Raw genomic sequence first — 20222 nt, 5'->3', positions numbered from 1 at the left:
AGTTACTACTTTGGTTAAGCAATTTCATCAGATGTTGTCTTAAAGAGCAACATTCCTTAAGTAATTCCCTAATACCTCAAGGCTAAAGGGTTTACTTGAGATCTTCTTTTAGCACAGGTAAGAAGGGAGGCAGAGGAAGGTAATCCAGGACACCTGGATAAGGACTAGGGGCAATGTCAAAAGGATTTTCAAGAAAAGATAAAAAGGATCAAAACAAAATTTTTTCCAGTGCCAGCCTTGAGAAAGTATATTGACAGAGCCTAAATGTTACTTAAACAGCAATAGACCCATATTATAAGAACCCTTTGCAGAAGTGAAAAATAATATTGCCTCAGTCGTTGGCTCATATTCCAGAAAGTCTGTTAAAGGGTCCTCAAACCATTCAAAATGTCTCATTCCCGCTGCTCTGATGCATTTGCTTTCTTATGCTTAACAAATTAGGTATATTTGGATACAAAAAATATATATATATTTCAAGCTATTAGTAATTAAATATTCACAAAGAGAGCCGGACAACAATAAACAATGCCTATCAGTCTGGGCCTCCAGCCCAACCATGAATTTGGCAGTCTCTCATCACATCACATCTGCTCTAGGCTTCTGCACTTCTGGAGATGCTGTTTAACCAGCTCCCAGGCAAATCTTTTCAATGCCCAATTGCCCTCACTGTTAAGATGCATTTCCCAATTCTAATGACTAACCTAAATTTCAGTTTCAAGCCATTGCACCTTGTAATTACATTCTCAGCCACTGTAAATAATCTGTGCCCTCTATTTTATCTTTCCTCTTTCCCTATGATAGGAAAAGCGAGTCAGTTGCCTTGTTAGTACAACATACACATTGCACCTGAGCAAAACGCAACCAAAAGAAAATCAAACACTCACTCTTGATCCCTGAGTGAGAAGCAATGTTATTGATCTCTTCCTTTTTCCTATCCTTCAGCTGATCTGAGTGTCTACACTGACATGCTCTAATGCCATCTTGGGGAATAGCTGTGTAAATGCTCCAGTAATTTTTATACATCTTGGACATACTGTTGTGTTAGTAGAACTTGAATATTTGAAGGACTGGGAAGGACAATTTTTCCTCATCCTCCTCCCGCCTTCATGTAATACGAATCAAAATCCTCACTAATTGGTCCTCCTCCTGCATGTTATTTAAGTCTAGACTTGGTGGCAACCCCTTTCTGCGGAAGAGATTTAATGAAGGAGAAAGTGCATGGGAGAGGAGTCGGCAAGCAAACCATTACAGAGGAACTATAAGAAACTTGGAGACACAAGAAGTTTGGGTAAGCTGAGGTTGGAAGCTAAACTATATTGTTACACACACACACACACACACACACACACACACACACACACTGGTGAGTTCACTTTACCCTGAACCAAATGTTTCCTAAAATTGAAGAAAATCTAAGTTATTAATGCAACACATAAGAGTTTTCAACAATGCTCAGTAGTGACTTTTTTCTTTCCCTGCTTTCTTCAGGAGCTATGAAAAACAAAAATAAATTACTCAAACAGGTGATTTGGGGATTTCCCTTCCACTGCCATGATTTCACTGAAAAACTCAAAAATTGCTAATAGTAACTTCATTCTCCTGTCAAGCCATGGGTGATTCAGATACAGAGCTCTCCAGAGCCCAGTGTGGGCTCCAAGAGGCAGCGCCAGGAGGGCTCCAGATCAAGCTGAACGAACAAAGCTTGGATTCAGGGTCTCCCTGTGTGCTTCTAATCTTATATGACCTGTCTTCAGAAAGCCACCAGCTCTCAATGCCACAGCAATTTGGTTCAGAAATATCTGCCTCATTTAGTTTTTACTTTTTTAAAAAGCGAGAACTGAAATAAAAGAGAAATGTTGACACAGGAACTATGGAGCCAATTTTCTCAAACCCCGTGCTGACCACACATGTCTAAGAAGTGCTGGGTTCAAGGTAGCCGATGCTACACTGAGCTGAGGCAATGATGGAAACATGTTGATGGAATCACTGAGGCAGTTCAACTCACAGAAAGGAGATAACCTTCACTGAACAGGAAAATCGAATGCCCGTGACCTCTGGCTGCTGAGCTACATTTGGGATGCAGTATTCCCACAAGTTCAAGCCACTGCTCTTCCCATGCCCTCCTCCTCCCGCCCTCAACAGATATGGAGACCCCTGCATACAGCGTCCCCATCTGTCTACATGTCTGCCTCTCCACCAAGAGCAGGGAGAGTGGAATATTTGACTTCAAGTCACCAGCAGCCCCTAGCATCTCACACATACTGAGTTCTCAAAATTGGTTTTGGGAGTAGTTCCTAGAAATGCTGAGCCCATCACAGAGTAACAATTAGAAACATGGCTCTGGAACCAGACCAAGTGGGTTTAATTCATTTCATAACAATTTGACCTTTGAAACTGTAAGCCTCAGTTTCCTCATCTGTAAAATGGAGAAAATAATAATACCCATCTGGTAGTGCTTTTGTGAGGATTACATGGGATGTTGCCCATAAAAGGTGTAGCACAGCACCTGGCTCAATAAATGTTAATGATTATTAGCACCGCCCCTCCACCACAGGTGCTCAATAAAAACTTGCTGAATTGAACTCACAGCAGTGGAAATGACTAGCAGATGTGAAGGCAGCCTGGGCATTTTTTTTTTTTTTTAGGTTTTTCCCACCTCACTCTGCACCAGATGACCTGAGATTCTTTTTCTTTCTTTTTCTTTCTTTCTTTCTTTCTTTTCTTTCTTTCTTATAGAAAAAGGACGGAATAGGGGATAGTTAGGCTCTACTTTTGCTGATCTTCAGTTTTTCATTCAGGGCAGAAAACCAAATCTGGCAAAGTCAGGCAGATGATTTTCTGAGAAATATGACAAGGCTATTAAAAACTCTAAATGAAAGTTGTGTAATGAGTATGAATCTGAATACATTTAAATTTCCTCTAGATCCAGGAATTCCAACAATATCTTTATATATTTTTAAAATGTGCTTTTGCAAATATGAGGAAACCAAGGCCCTAAAGGATAGCAGAATTTCTTCAAGGGTGGGGGTGGGGAGGAGACACAATTGTCATGAAAATTAACCCCTGAAAATGCACTGGATTTTATTACCGAATGAATGCCTGAGGAGATTACTAGATTTTTAGGGTCTTTACTATTAAGAGAGCAACCTGCGTGCCTGAAATAATTAAGAAGAGACTCAATTATCTAGTAAACTGAAATTTCAAACTACCCTGCTTACCTAAATGAGAAAAGCTGCTTAGACTAAAGCGTCATTACTTGTATTTAGACAAGCCTTAGCAGAGATATACAAGGAGCTAAAGAATGGGACCCCACATTCTTCCCTAAGCCACAACAATGCCTGTTTATGTAAACAGGATTTTCAATAACAGAACGGAATCTGAAAAAAAAAATGTTTTCATTATTGTCTCTGAAAAATGCAAATGCAGAAGATGAAAGTCAAGGGGCTTTCACTGTGATGCGTACTGAACACCCTAAAATATTTAGTCTATGTAAGCCTGAGCCTGGATTCCAAGTAGATCTAAAAAAACAGGCAATGACTGTCTCCTTAAAAAGGTATAAGAGAGCACAAAGGTTTCTCTGACTCCATGGCAAATTGAGTGCATATTTATTCAAAAACTCAGTTTAAAAAGAAGTAAAAGTAGTAGAAGATATCTATTTACCTTTACTTGGCAGCCCCTTCCAAAATCTGAGCCAAAATATAAATATCATTGCATCCGTCATCATCACCATCTGACAATCAAACACTCCCTCATGACCATAACGACCTCCAGGCGCAAACTAAAAGCTCATTAAAGAATATATGAAAGCTATTTATAGAAGAACTAAACAAAGACTGAAAGAACTATTAACAAAATTAATTCAACTGTTCATACTTTTGACAACTATTACTATTTGTTTGAACTCAAGTGTCCAGCTCCTTCACTGACAGGTATTGATGACTATAGAGATAGCACATATCCAGAGTTTAAAACTGACCTTGTAGTTTTAGGTTCAAGAACCCAGGCTTTGACCTATACTCTGTATATCAGCCTTCCTGTTGCTGTTTAGGCAGCTGATAAGAGGCAGAAATCCTTCTTGCTCATTAGGCCATTAGCTGCTGTTAAGCAAAGGGCTAGGGATGGGGGGTGTTCATTGGCCCACAGGAATGTGCCAGACTCCACATATAAAGCCAGCCCCGATTTGAGGTTAAGAATTTAACCTTAAAAGGCTGACAAGTCATAAATTTGCCTGAGGTTCATATATATGTGTGACTTTCACAGTTTATATTTCCTAGCCAGGACTCAAAGTCAAAACATGCCCCTGATTAATGAATGGTACTAATTGTTATTCCTGACTTGAGAACATTAGTCTTTATCCAAAATATTTTCTTAAAAAACACACACTCTCATACTAAAACTCTCTGGCTTAAGGGAGTTGGGATAACTGGTTAGAAAATAAAATAGGAAGCGAAGCCTAAGATTATCTGTTACTGGGTGCTACCATTTCAGTAATCAAAATTGACTCAAAAGCTTCCATTTTATTGTGTCCATCAAGCAAAGTGCAAAGGAATGCCCTCCAAATCTAAACATCTGAGATAAAGCAACCATCTGTGACTGCACAAACACTGAGCTGGGCCAGGGGTGGAGTAAGAGGGGAGGGCTGAAATATCTTCAAGCACATTTTATCTAACTTATCTTGTTAAATATTTATACATAAGTGCATAACCTAACAACCTTGGCCAAGCTTGGAAGAGGTAATAGATACAGCACAAACAAAAAATCCCCATAAGCACAAAGACAAAAAAAAAAATTCCAAGGAATAGTCTAATTGGAATACACTTTCTAACCCGAAGTCAAATTTGAAACTAAGGCAATAAAATCCTACAAGTGCAACAATGCCCCTGAAATGTGAAAAGCATCATCAAGGAAAAGCAGGCTACAATTTGGTTAGCCTACAAGGTAGGTGTCAGCCAGTTCGACCCCACACTAGCAGAGTTTTAAGGCTTATCTTTAGAAAAAGGAAAAGGCATTCGGTGTAAGCAAAGAGATTTCTAAGAGGAAAGACGCCATTTGCATTCACTGAGAATTATGACAGTGAGAGAGAATGCAAAACATAGCAATAATCTAAGGTACAAGTCAGATATATTTAGCTTTGCCCTATCTATACAAAAATCATTTTAAATACTCAGAATTCTTAGAAAATGGAATGTAAATTCATGGGTGCGTATTTTAAAGCTCTTCATCTCCAAACTAACTGAGGAATCAAATTTCGCAATATCCCAAGAGAAGTAACCAGGTACCCAAACCAAATAAGTGGGCAGAAATGGAAAGCCTGTTTTCTGCCCAGAATCACTGAGGGCAGGCGGATGTGGAGGAGGCAGAGGAAGATGGGGGAAGAGAGAGAAGGAAATCAGGAGCTACAGGAAAAGGAAACAACTTAAAACTGAAGTACAGAGGAAAATATAAAACATTCCACTCATCTATTTTTTTAGAGAACAAGAAATACAAAACCATTCAATAAATATAACAAACCATAAAACACTTTCTGTTCTAAATTATTACCAGTTGAGAGTGTGTGTGAAGGTGAAAAGGAGGAAGGTTGAAAAGGGAAGATGTCGAGAACAGTCCAACAAATGATGGAGGGCCCTCAGTAGCTTTGAAGGTATGCTGAGCCCCAGAAGAGCTGTAATGAGTGTGCACAGAGCACCCACCGTTCCCCTTAGGGTGTCAGAGCAACTTGGCCTATTACTTATCGCTACTCTATGAAATGTTGATAGGCTTTTGGGGAATTTTACCCAGATCCGTTCATTGATAATATATTCTCATTACCATTAGGACCTAACTTGAAAATAAAACCGGATATTGTTGAGGGGTGGGTAAGGGAAGATTCCGAATGATTGAATGAATGCTGGTTCCAACATCACCTTCAGGCTTTGTGAATGAGGTAACCTTACTCTCTCAAAGAACAAAGAAAAGGCAATTTGACAGTTTTTGAAGGCCAAAAGAACCTTCAGGCAACGTTATTAAATTGACCCACAGCACTGAAGTTTCAAAGGCAAGAAATGACTTGGGTTTTAGAAATTAACACTTGTATAAAACCTTCAGAATTCCATGAGGGGAAATAAGCCTTTATTTCAGAAATAAACTTTGAAGTTTGAAAGCAAAGCAGAAACACTGTTTCTGAAAACAGAAGGGACTATTTGAAACACTGAGCACAGTTCTTCCATGGCTCTTTAAAACTCTTAAAATTTCCACTGTGACTTCTTGGGTTGGCCAGAGAAGATATAACCCAGAATGCCAGCAAATGAGAAAATGGAAAACCATTAGGTCCCTAGGGTAAGAACAAAATGATCTCAGAAGATACTTACCTCTGGCCACATTAAATTAAGCCAAGGATTAAACTGGAGGATCTACCTATCTGCAGGAACAAAGACTGTTTTCCGAACTAGTCACAAAGTTATTAGCCATCCAACAGAGATCTTGTACAATTTCTCTAACCCATTCTTTCTCACATTCTTATTCTCATTCATTCTCTCCCTCTCCTTATTCCCCCAACTCTCTGAATCCCTCTAACCTTCCTCTTCCTGCCTTCCCTTCCTCCCTCACTCGTCCACACATTTCTTATGTATAGGTCTCTAAGGCCACATCGATGAGTGAATAGTTGAAGTACAGCACAAATGTGAGAAATCAAAAGAACATTGATCTATTATGTGCAAGACCCTTTCTTAAGTGCTGCAAGCTTCTTACCCTCAAGGAGTTTACACTTGGAAGTAGCCCTTTTCAAACTTTCATATGCATATAAATCTCCTAGGATCTTGTTTAAATATACCAATTCTGATATAGTAGGTCTGGGAAGGGACCTAAGATTCTGAATTTCTTACAAGCTCCCAGATGATGCTGATGCTGCTGGTCCAGGAGCCACACTTTAAGCAGCAAGGCTCTATTAAGAAGAAAAAAATCAAGAATATAAATAATAACAAGAGCAAGCATGAAATGATTCATGAAGACGGCATTGCACTGACACCTTGGGTATGACTGCAGCAAGCACTGATGAGAGGATGAGTCAGGTAGTCTATAGGCAAAGCCTTGAAGGCAGACAACTACAGGGTCCTTTCAGTAATGAGTTAGCAGCCTGTTATGCTTAAGTAGAAGGCACACATGCCAAGAGGGTAAGCCTTAGAGACATGATGAAGGCAGACATGCAAGACTTAGCCATTTAATCTGGGTGTGAGATGTGTAAAAAGAGAAGTCAAGGATGATTTCAAGGTTTCAAGTCTGAGTACCAGATAGAGATGCTATCATCAGAAATGCAGAATATTGGAGAGAGGCAGGTTTGTGCAGATAGAAAAATAATGATAGATTATTTTTTGTCTCTGTTGAAAGCAAAGCATTGTGAGGACTTCTGGATGCAGATAGCCAGCAGGCAACTGGGAAATACTGAACTAAAAGCAAGGAAGAGGTCAAGTTGGAAAGAGAAACGGGAGTCATTCGAACAGCGAAGATAATAAAGTCAAGGGAATGGAAGTAAGGATGAACAAGAGAGAGCAGAAAGGGCAAAGGACAAGTGCTACTGAAACACTTGCAACTAATAAAGAGTTGGAAGAAGTGGGCAAACAAGCAAAGACAAGATAAGCTTTATAGTAGGAGGGTAACCCAGAGTAAAGAATGTTATAAAAGTCAAAGGAGTGTGGGAATTTAAGTCAAATACTTTATATCCAGACCATATTCTCTCCCCTCATAATCCAATGGGTATACTGGAAATAGCATGAGCTATGGAGTGAGACAAATCTGGAGGCAAATCCTGGCTCCACCACTTACATAATCTTTGGGGAAGTAAGCCTTCCGTCTGTAAAATGGAGATAACATCACTTACCTTTCAGGTTTGCTAGGAATATTAAATGAGAGATAAAAATATAAAGCAACTGACACATAGTAGGCACTCAGTAAATGGTAGTTTCAATGATCTTTGGCCCTTCCAAAGTATCCCATCAACCTGAAAGTGACCTCAAACATCTACTGGAGAACAAGGGGTTTCAAGCTTCCATCAAATGACAGTAGAAACCCTGATGAAGGCAACCTCTTAAACAACAAGGACGTTAACGAAGCCAGTCATGCCAGAGAAACAGGAATTTATACAACCCTCTCCCCCTACCAACCAAAAAAAATATCACATCTCCATAGACACTTAAAAAATCGGCCCAATTACACAAGTATTCCTAGTATTTGCTTGGAACCACATGTTTCAGAGGCTAGCCAGCAGGGTCCAGTCTAAAGTGGAATAGTGACCAGAGCTCCCAAAGCTACAAACTGTTACTGCTTTCATTCTCCAGAGTAGGAGAGTGCTCCCCAGAGGGAGGGCCAGGGGAACCTCCATGTTAGAACCAGGCAGGTCAGTGGAACTCAGAACTTACAGATATTTTATGAGTGGCTGTATTGTTTGTATATAAGATATGTGAAAGCAAAGCTTTCATGACACAAATGTTAAGTATGATTGTGAAAGACCACCCACTGCTAAGAGTAACAAACAACTTTCAAACAGTTTAAATAACACATGTAATTATTAATTATTTCTATCAAAAATCACAGAAATCTGATCTCTTGATTCTAATGTATTTCTCTACGTAGAAGTCAGTCTCTCTCTCTCTCTGTCTCTCTCTCTCTCTGTCTCTCTCTCTGTCTGTGTGTATGTGTGTGCATGTGCGTGTGCATGTGCGTGTATTTGGTGGTACATTATTTTACTTGCAAAGTCTTGGACCATGACAACATATATTCATACTTCTCTTAATCAAGAAAGTTCTTGAAGTCTTTGGCCGTTTTTTAAAAAATCACCAGATGTTGGCAAAATACATCTTAAGACAAGTCACATGCAAAATTCTGGAAAATATCATCCACACCCATGACTTCCAACTTGAGCCTATATTCTGATGAGTCCCAACTATGCTTCTCCTAAACTCCAGAAGAATAAATACACTCTTTCCCAGTGATCTCATCTATTCCCAGAGTTTCAATTACCATCTATATGCTGGTAATGTCCAAGTACATATACACAGCCTTGATTTCTCTCTGTTCTGTGATCTGAAACACAACCTCAATAACTAGCAGACATTTCTGCCTCAATGTTCAAAGGATACTTCAAACTCAGTCTGTTCAAAATCAAATTCATTTCACCCCTTAAAAATATATTCCTCCTATTTCATTTATTCGACAAATATATTCTCAGCACCCATACTCAGTGTCATAGTCTCACTATCCAGAAAAACTTGAAGTTCTAGACTCTCCCTTTTGTCCTCATATTCAGTCACCAAGTCATATCTACTCTACTGCCTCTATTCTCCCACCTTTATCACCTGCATTATTAAAACACCCAGCTATCTATCCCTCACTCTCCAGTCATGCTCTATACTGAATGATATTTTCTCTTCTTTAAATGTTTTCATGGATCCTCATCATCCTTGGATACAGCTCAGGGAAACTGCTCAGCATTTCCTCCCTACTTCTCTAGTTCATCTTTCCTCCATTTTCCCCACATCTGTGCTCCAACCAATCCAACCTATTCCAGTCCAACAAATGTGTCATTTTATCTCTTAACACTGTGCCTTTGCACATACCTTACACAACAGCTCACTTAAGGCAATTAGGCACCTCTCCTCCACAGCTCAACAGCCCCCAGATCCTTACAGGGTGCCCAGCTCTATCGCAGCTCTCACTCTGCTATCTTGACAACCATGGTGTTCCTTATCTGGCTCCCTCCCTAGGCATTGATTTTATCTTATTCATCAGCTTCTACCTCAGTACCTGGCACAGAGTCAGTGTTCAATAAATGTTGGTTAAAGTAAAAAAATGAATGAAAAATTATTAAATATTTATGTAAAGATAGCATATAAAGTTCATTATTAGCTTTTTTTTTCCTTTTCTGGGAATTCCTATCTTTTTTCCAAAAACAATTGGTCCCCAAAACCATAAAACCTAACCTGGAAACTGCCTCTTGGGTCAGATTCTCATTCCTATGGAGCTCAACATACAATGCAGCCAGGGCTAGAAGTAGTTCTCCAAAATAAGCCAAATTCACAGTATTAGTTGACCATGATTACCTTAACCAGGATCACATCTCTATACTTAGGGAACTTGATAAATGAACAGTAGCTCGATGATATCTATGACAATTAGCTCTGCAAGAATTTGGGCCAATTCGACTGAAAAAGGTTTACTGGAGCTCTGAAAAACTGTAACCCCCAGCTGTTCCCAGTGTAAGTTAGGCTTATTCTCTAGATTATGAAGGGTGTACAGATGTAGGGATATTATATGTGTGTGTACATGATTGTACAAATGTGTATGTGTTGGAACCAAGGAAGTCAGTGGAATTCAGAACCTGCAGACACTTTATGAGTGGCTACATTGTTTGGACCTAAGATATATGAAAGCAAGGCTTTCAGTAAGGTATGACTATGAAAGACCACCCACTGCTTAGAGTAACAATTAACAACTTTCAAACAGTTTAAATAGCACATAATTATTAATTGTTGCTATCAAAATAATATAAATATATATATATCATCTATGAATATAAATATATAAAACATATCCAAACACCACATTTAGATAAAGCTGTGGCTAAAAATCTCTCTCTACTTGTCACTTCCTCCTCAAACTTCAGTTTTAAAAGAGGGGCAACAAGGCTCCCAGGATCACAGAGAATAGATAAATAAGCTTCCACTTCATCACGCCTTCTCCAGTCTCTGCTGCAGCTCAACTTAGACAATGACGCATTCAAAGAATCAGTCATTCTATAGGTATATGCCATCCTAGAATTCATTCGACAGTCCTCTAGACCATGTTTTAGGTGTTTATTCTTACATTCATTCCAAACTTTATTAATAACTCTGTAAGGCACTCTATTCGCCACTCTAGAGGATATCATGATGAATCAAACATGGCTCCTGCATTCAACAAGCATAGGGTCTGACAGAGGCTATGAATAAGCTATGTACTTCAAAAACCATAGATATTAAGTAAGAAGTACAGATAAAGTATTTCTGGGAACTAAATGCAATTGGGGCATATCTCTGTATTATCTCTGTGCAAATTTCCATATTCAAATATTTTCCAATCCTTTCAGTCTATTATGTGCCAGTTAACTTTCTGATATATATCAGAGTGAAGGCTTTTAACCTCCTTCCTGTATCTGTCATTCTAACTCTTCCTCTCTTCACCAGGTTCCCCTCAGCTTCAATCATCCAAACCAAAATTTGACAAAGAGCAATGGAAAATTCCAGGATTCCATAATTACATACATACTACAAGTACCAGGGAGCAGAACTATAAATAAGGTGGAAACTATATAAACAGAATTCTAATATTATTTTCAAATGAAAATCATCCCTTTCTTTTTTATCGTCTTTCCTACTTGGGCCTCTAGCTGAAAGAAATCTCGATGGGCCATCCCTAGCCAATTAATTGAGTTTTCTCAGCTGACTTTTAAAAGTTTGCTCTAATGCATGCAGAAATTAAGAGAACTCTCATGAGGCCCTTTATCCTACTGCAATAAAATTTCCGTGGATGAAAATCCACTTTGAATATGTCCTTTTAAGTGTACATTTATGAAGCTTTATGTTATAGGTAAGAAACACCAAACAATGAGGAAAAACTTACATACTTTCAGTATATGTTTCTATAACTGACACCAAGTTGCATTATTTTCACAAACTTAAATACCACATATCTGTAAAGTGCAGATAAATACGTTTTTATGTATATGTGGATATATTTAATTTATCTTTAGGCTACTTAAAATAGCCTTGTGAACAAGCACAGAATACTTACCTCTTGCAAGACCTAGCTAGTCTATTTTTTCTAGACAGTTCTAGTACAGCCAAACGAACTAAACCAAAGTCCTTTATCACTTACCTATATACAACAAATGAATTTTTGACCTGAAAAAGTAGTTACTTTTTTAGAAATATTAGTATATTAAGTAAAAATGTATCAACTACTTAAATATTGGTTTTATGAACATTTTATGTTCATAATACATTTCTAACTCCATTTATTCATTTAGTCTACAAATATTTATTGAGTACCTATTATTTGTACCATGCACTGTGCTAGACACTGGGGATACAAAGATAAGATACAGCTCCTAATAACCTCAAGATCATAGTCTAATAGGGAGATACAGATACTTGTGAACACTTTCCTTGAAAATGCCATAATCAAGATTTCTAATTTTCCAGCAATAAACTTATTTTAAAAAGGGAAACTCAAAAAGGCCAATTAAAATTCTACTCTAAAAGTCTGCCTTATTCTGGATGTATAAGAAATAAATATACACTTCATTGTGAAAATTTGAAAAAAATCCATAAAACTCTCGAAATCCTCACTTCTGAGAAATGTACATCTCTCAACTTTCAGGTGGATAGATGGAATACAATGGGTAGAGTTTTCTTTTACATTTTTAACATCCCTTTGCCTTCTTATTGCACTTTCAATTGTATTTTATCTCCCTTCCTATCAATTATTTATCAATATAAGCCTATTAAGTATACTTCAAAGAGTTTAGTAGATTTACTAATCTAGCACACAAATACAATTTCAGCTACTAGAAGTAATTAACTGTTTGAAACACTAGTAATGCATTTTGGTCCTAACACTGACTCCTTTTTACTCATAAGGAAAAATACAAACTCTAAAAACAGGTTTTATCCAGCTACACACAAAGAGAGGCAAAAGTGAAAATGCCTTTCTTGTTAATCAATCTGAATTCGTTTTTGTTTTAAAATGGCAAACAAGTATTTCTAATAATTAGCACTTGGATAATTGATTTTTAATTGGCCTAATATGAAGAACAGAACTAAATCTTTACTTTGAGTATTCAACAAGAGATTCAAGTGAGACTATAATGTTCCAGGGAGCGTTTTCTCCTCACACACAGCATTTCAAAACACACATTTTCTCTGCTGATATGCCCATCTCGCCTTGCTTTTTGAATCACATTCTCCCTGTCATTATATCTCACAAGGTAAATTCCCATTACTTTATGCTGTCTCTAAAGCCAGTCTGGGGCTCATGACTTGGATTCTACTTTCTGATGCTCATTTCTTAATGGAGTGCTAGGGATCCTGTTTCAAGCCAGATAATTTGCTAAATATGGACAGATGAATGGGGGTTTCTTCTGCCCATATTTTCCATTAGACCCTAGATTATCAAAAACATCAAACCCGTTTACAAACTTGGCTAAGGCTGAATAGATGTTGGCTTCTAGTACAATCTCTTGAATTTAGCCTGTACACAAATTCTGATCCCAGTTTACAGAAACCTTTGAGGTACTTCAACAGGTCTGTGCATGTGCTATAGCTCAACTCCCAAATATGGTAATGTCAACATTAGCAAGAAAGGTCTAGCTGACATTAAAACAAAAAGAGTTTGATTTAAGAGCTATCTTACAATTTATGTGCTATAATAATTGTTGCTCTTTAATGACACTAAGCCAATTATAACAATGTTGCTAATTTCAATTTGTGCTTTGGGTACTCAACATTAATAAGCCCTCCCTGATAAGAGTTGCCAGCTAACCTAAATAAGCCTGAATCAGTCTCTAGTCAAAATAGACTTGCCTGAAAAATTTGTCCACATACTCCAATAATATGCCATAAAAATTTGGACTTAGGCTTTTAAAATAAGTAAGGTGGCAAACAGCTTAAGAAAGTATTTGAGAGTTTCTAGAGAATACATAATAATCTAGAAATTCTATTATAGTCGATTATTTACTAAATGCTCATGGTACTCTTAGCATTAGGCTCAACATTGCATCAAATGCAGTGCTTTCCCTTTAAGAAGCTTATAATCTAAAACATACAAACAACCATATGCAGAAAAAAGCTAGAGATCAGAGTAAAAGGAAGCATTCACAAAAATGTACAAATTCAGCATGCCAGAACTTTTCAGTTGAGCAATATGATCCCCAGTGAAATTCTTTCCAAATGATGTATCATGTGCACAAGTTACAAGTGATTATCTTCAATTTTCTTAGAAATGAGTAATAAGATACCCCTTAAGACCCATGTTTTTGTATATGCATCAAACACAAAAGTTGGCATGCTCATTGATAGTTGCCACTTAAGAAGAAAACATATTTTCAGTCTTATCTCATAGCAGACAAATCCAGGCCTCTTTTCTCCCAAGTTGGTAATAAGTAGCCTTTTCCTAGGCTACAATGAACAGCAAACATTATAATTCTGAAGATGGAACTAACAGAATGCTCAAAAATATTGCATCAAAATATTGGATACAACCTACCAGCCCATAAGAAAAAAAAAATTGCAAAACTGACACCATCTGTGGAATCTAGCATCTATCAAAATCTTCTTATGCCTGTATTTCCTAATGCTTACAAATGGAATTTGCTCCAAGAATTAAGAAAACTTTTTAAGATGGCGGCTCTACTAAGAGATTTCTCCCTATCTCCCACTTCATCTCTTCAATTCTTTACTCTTTGCCCAGGCTGGCTATTGTGACCATTTCAGCCAATTTCCTGGAGGTATTTTCTAGCCCTTTTCACCCTTTTTAATCCTACAACTTTCCTGAGAAGCCTGTTTACTAGTATGCTCCCCCACTACACTGTGAGCGCCTTGACAAAAGGGACTGTGTCTTACTCCTCTCGGCACCCCCAACACCTAACAACACAGAGCCTGCCAAGAGCAGGCAGTCTTCGACTTCTTTCAGGCCAAGGTGCTCCACAGATAGATCATCAGCCATGTCCTCAATCAGACTGAGGCACCCCTATAAGCATATCTCGGTACCAATCATCAGGATTAACGTAATAAATCTATTCGGATCACATTTGAAAGAATTCCCTACACTGTTCCAAGTTAGCACATGATAATACAACTTTTTCAAAGTTTAACAATCACTTGCTCACCCAAAAGTCTAGTGCAATCTCAGAGGAGGGAAAATCCTCTCACACCTCACTTCTTATTCTCCTGCCGGACAATAGAGCAGCTAACTGCTTCAAGCTAATTGGGGAACCACAGCTGGCAACCCAGATACAGTTGCTAGTTCTGACAAAACACACACGCACGCACACACACACACACACACACACACACACACAAATACCAAACTCTCTCTTTGTTTCAGGAATCCTGATTTTTATTTTTATGTTGTTTCATCTATTTTTGAGAAACTCCAAGTAGATTTTGGCTCTTCAAGGCTGCTTTTTACTCACACGGGCAGTTGGCCTTCTGTATTGGTTCTTGCACTTTCCAAGGCCCTCTCAGGCAAGATTCCTCAATCTTTTGGGAGTTGCAACACTACCACAGTTTGTTTGATTTTCTCATTCTCATCCCTCCCCTTTACCACCACCCCCCACAAAAGTGGTGTATGGCATTCATAAAGTGAATTACACTTGATTTTTGTTTAGAGGAATTTTTTTCAGACTTCTGTAACATTCCCTTGAGACAATTGGAAACATCATTGTCTGATTACTAGCTCACTTTCCTTGCCTAAAATTGTATCCATTCTTGATTGTGCCTGTGGGTAGGTTAAGCAAAACAAAATAAACATCTAGACTTATGAGCTCATAGGCTTTCTTTCTGAATTTTTCTAAATTAAATAAGGGCAAAAGAGCTGCACCGAAAGTCAGTTATATGGATTTTTTTGCCAAATGCTAACTCTGTGTGCCTGGTTTCCATCTGTGGTGCTTTCCAAGTTACAAATCTTTTTTTTTTTTTTTTAAAGGCTGGGGTATGAAAAGATCTATGGATTTGGGGGACATGCTATTTAGAATTGCTATCCTGTGCCTTTGAACACTCTTAAAAGAAATGGGAACATGAGATTGTAAGGCTTTAGATTAGCTTTGTAGCAGTCTAGTGTAGTCCTTCAGCACCAGTGATTTATTTTTTAGGCTGGCTGATTTCAAATGCCATTTAGTTTCATCCATATTAGCATAAGAAATGTACCTCATCCACTCTAACCCAATTCTGCTAATGGCCAAAGTTAGCAGTCAACCCCAAATACTCCCCCTAAGTGAGACAGGACATTCTTGAGGATTTCTCCTTACTGTGACCAAAGCTCATTTTATCTGGGACAAAGAAAGCTTTAGTGCAGTTTATACAGTAGAACGGGCAAAGTGAACATAGCTTAAAAAATAGATGGGAAAAAATGTCAAGTGCTCATCATGATGATTTGTAACTATCAAATAATTTGCAGCTCTCTTTCAATTTCCAACCGCTGAACAACAGCAAATTACACATTTATTCGCTTTGAAATTATGTACTTACCATTGTATTTAGTCTGCCATTATTGTCTCTTCTCTGAAATACTGATGAGCTCTTTCCACACATGGACATTTTCACCATGTTTTCCATATCTACAGTGATCATATTCGCCCAACTAAAAGTCAGGACACATGGTCTCGTGCCAAGACATAGCACTGGAAATATGCACTGTCCCAGTAAATCTAGGATATATGGTAGCTGTATGGTATCACTATATCTGAAGTCTGGCTTTGCTCCAGGGCAAGTCAGAACAGTGCCTGCCATGTAGAAGGTGCACAACACTGCATGTTTGTTAAATAGAAGTGAAGTTGGGAATGTTGAATGTAAATGGTAAAGACCCTTGGAAAGTGATTTTTCTTATGCAGTTTGGGAAATACTAGCGGAAAATAATAAATTTCCATTACCAGTCCCTGTTTCCTATAGTTTGGCCATCCTTAGGCCTGGAGTAAGAGAGCTGAGAAGGAGGGAGTGCAGGCCAAATCTCATACACAGTGTGTGGGCCCTCCCAATACTTTTATACAGATGCTGCAAAGAGGCAGGCAGCCAGAGAGCTGGGGGAGGGGCACCGGCATGAGTGTGTGTGGAGGGGGTTGCTCAATCAGTATCTGCATTCCCTCTGGCCTTTTTCTTCTTTTAAGCACAACCTTTACTCCCTAGTTTCAAACAAGCCAAATGTGGCCCCAACCCCAACCCTGGAGCCATTCATCTTGTGGGGGCTAATCCTGTGAAGACCAATTTTTACATTATCAACAAAAGCATGTTCTCCAGCTTTAGCAATCTAATTACCATGGCACTTCGAGGGGGAGAGAGATTTGCCTGTTGTTTCAGCTCTGTGGAACTGATTCATAGGTTGCCCCTTACAGCTCCTGCACACGCCCACGTGGTATGTTATTAACACTTAACAGTGGAAGAGGCAGTTCTACCCTTCCTTAAAGGGAAGTCCAGCAAAGCAATATTTAAAATATGCGCAAATGCATTTCAGTCACCAAAAAGGGTGACCAATTACCTTTGCAACTAAACAGCAGGCTTGCTCGGCTCTTTTTATCCACCTAAAGAAAAGGCTGAAGGCGCACTGGCTGCCTAGGTAACCTCCCGCTAGTGTACGGTCGCTGGCAGCGCCCACAGGGCGCGCATCGCATTCACAACTTGGTCCAACCATCAGGCCCGCCTCTCTGAGTAAAGAGCCAAGAGCCAAGTTTGGTCAAGGGCTGCTCCCGGATCACTCGGGAGTGCAGGACACGAGCCTCGCTGGATGCATGGGTCGGGAAGAGACCCCGGAGGCCACATACGTCTTACGGTTTGCGAATACAACCGGCTGTTTCTTCAAAGCGTACCGCTGACAAATTAACCTGTTTGAAACCCACTCCTCTTGCCCGCATTGTCAGTATAGCAGCTTGTCCTGATGGGATTCTAAGGCAGGCTTTTAGAAGTCCAACCGCGGGACAGTAGATCACATAAGGCCATTAATATTCGTCTGTTGACAGCGGCAGCCCTCAGCTAAGGTTAAAATATGGCCTTAAAACACGATCTGATAGTGCAGAACAAAAAGCAGGCGTTCAGAAACTTTCCTCCACCTAAAATCATCTCCCCTTCAGGGTCCCGCCTGTCAAAAGGGCTGACGAATTTGAGAGTGGGGAGGAGTTATATCATCTTTGGACTCCAGCACCCAAGGCCAGGAGCACCGTTTTTGACGCGATTTTGCCAACCTAGAGAAGGGACGCTGTTCTGAAGGAAAAGGCTCAGTCCTCCTCATTTGGGGGACCCTCTTCGTCAAAAGTTTCCCTCTGTGTGTTTTTACCTGCAACTGCGGATTCGGAGATCTGTTCTTAACTTTGCCTGCACTTGGGCCCGTGAGCTCGAGAACCCATGCTGTAGGAAGGAGAGGTTAGGGAAAGAATGGCTGGAGCCGCGGTACAGCTAAGGTTGAAATTCTGGCACGTATGTGTGAGTGAGGGTGGCGAATTCCGGAGGCACCAGCTCGATGTGGGGCGCCAGTTCGCCGCGGCCCGGAGAGAAAGCTCCCACCTTCCCGCCCTCCCCCAAATATGGGGGCTCCGGAGCAGGCCATCCCCGCCGATCCTCCCACTAGCACCTTCTCTGACAGCAGAGTGAGTCCGGGGGATACGGCCACCGTCCACACACACCCTTCTTTGCTCCCTTAGAAGACCTGGTCGGCCCCGGACACAGCGACCACTCCCAGGTGCCCAGCAGCAGGGCGCATGACCCGGGCCCCACGCGGCTAGAACGCTCAGGGTACCGCCACCACGCGCCCCTGGGCTCTACGCTGGGCGCCGGGAACGAGTAAGGGACTCCTGCTCACCTGGCACGGGGGTTTCAGGCACCCACTTGAGTCCCGGCTGCAGTCTCTGGAAAAAGGAGCGGACCTGGTGACAGGTGGCATCCGGCGGCGGTGGCGGGGGCTGCGCCTGTCCCGGGCAGTCCAAGCTAAGAAGCATCGCCACCACCAAGCACGCGGTGCGCACGGTCCCTGCCATCCTGCTGGGCGGGGATCGAGGGGAGCGCGGGAGAGTGGCGGCGGGGACGAGAGCAGTCCCAGGACACGCGGCAAGCCTCGCAAGACGTGGTCCGAGGAGGAGCGGGAGACGTGCAGCTACCCAGCCGCTGCAAAAGTTTCCTCGCAGCTACCTGGGCGCTGGGTGAGGGCGGGAATGTTTAGCGGCGCGGGCGGGGCGGGGCGGGGCCAGCCGGGGCGGGGCGGGGCGGGGCGAGGAGGGACCGGGCGGGGCGGGGCGAGGCCAACTGCGAGGCCAGGGGGAGACCGTGAGCCTGCGGGTGCGGGGCGCCGGGCTGCGGGGATTGCTGGAGCACCGCAGCGCGGGGACCAACGGGGGAGGCTCAAGAGGAGAGCGCGTGATGGTTCCTGGCAGCCCAACCGCGCTGCCCGTTCGCCGCCGCTCTACACAGGGCGCTCTGGCACAACTACTGCAGAGGGGCTGCAGGCTCGGGAGCGTTGATTGGCTTCCCAGCAGCCGTCCCCTCTGACTGGCTCTAGGAGAAGTTCCCCAGCCTCACTCCTCCTTCCCGCCGCTCATTGGCCTACTGCCGGGAGGGCTTTTCCCTTTAGGATTTGTGCAATCTCTCCATCCTTCCATGGGGTACGTGGGGTCCCTGGCTTAAGTTCCACGCTCTGCTTCACCACAGGTCTCCCAGCCTGGTCCAGCTCGTCTCTGGCTACCAGAGCCACACAAGGTCTTCCTCCTCCGCACAAAACCCACCTTCTCCTCTTGATCTCGGAGGGGCTTCCCTCGAACCCGAAACCGTTTCCTGTCCTAGCTCCAGCCGGATTCGCAAACTCAACCCACATACAGTCACAATCAGGAGTAACTGCGGGGTTCATAGCCTGCCTCATTTTTGAATGTGTGCCTAAAAAGTCTCAAAGCCCGTGGGGCTTACTAGGTTTGATTCAATAAAACCGCACAAAGGAAAAAGCACCTGATCCCAGGGTGTTAAAAGAATCTGTCTCCTGCAAGATAGCCCTGGGTGATCCTTCATGAAGCAAAGCGTAACTGGTTACAACAAAATAACCTAGGGCGTAAAGCCAGCCTAACTCATTAGAAAATCATTTACACAGCAAATTTACTGAGCCAGAGCTAGCCTGTTTCATAGGTAGAGCAGAAGGTTGTTGGAAAGATCTCCTATCCCCAAATCCCCACATCTCCAGCTTAAATTTCACCATTAGAAATACAGTTCTTCAAAAAGCAGAGGGCATCTACGACCATACCACCCTGAATGCACCCGATCTCGTCTGAAAAGCATTGGAAGAATTCCTCATAAGAGGAATGCATTTAGACATTACCTATATAATCATAAGTATGGATCTTTAACTCCTGTATTCTTTTATGTGATTCTCGACACATACCCTAGCACATAGTAGGGACTCAGTATTTATATAATAAGATGATTTAACACATCAGTGTGAATTAGTTTATCATCTGATTGTCTTGTTTCTGA

General features: G+C 41.1%; 1 protein-coding gene across 1 annotated transcript in view; it reads right to left on the bottom strand.

The window, feature by feature from the left end:
- The window catches only part of GPC3 (glypican 3), a 438722-nt gene extending 419818 nt beyond the window's left edge, over positions 1-18904 (bottom strand). Inside the window, exon 1 of the mRNA XM_011383864.2 lies at positions 18571-18904. Coding sequence (XP_011382166.1) covers positions 18571-18745 — 175 coding nt within the window. The 5' untranslated portion in view covers positions 18746-18904. The remainder of the gene's footprint in view (positions 1-18570) is intronic.
- Between the last annotated feature and the right edge of the window lie 1318 nt (positions 18905-20222).

This window comes from Pteropus vampyrus, unplaced genomic scaffold (assembly GCF_000151845.1).
Source record: "Pteropus vampyrus isolate Shadow unplaced genomic scaffold, Pvam_2.0 Scaffold548, whole genome shotgun sequence".
Taxonomy (NCBI): domain Eukaryota; kingdom Metazoa; phylum Chordata; class Mammalia; order Chiroptera; family Pteropodidae; genus Pteropus; species Pteropus vampyrus.
This window is presented reverse-complemented; position numbering and strand designations above follow the sequence as displayed.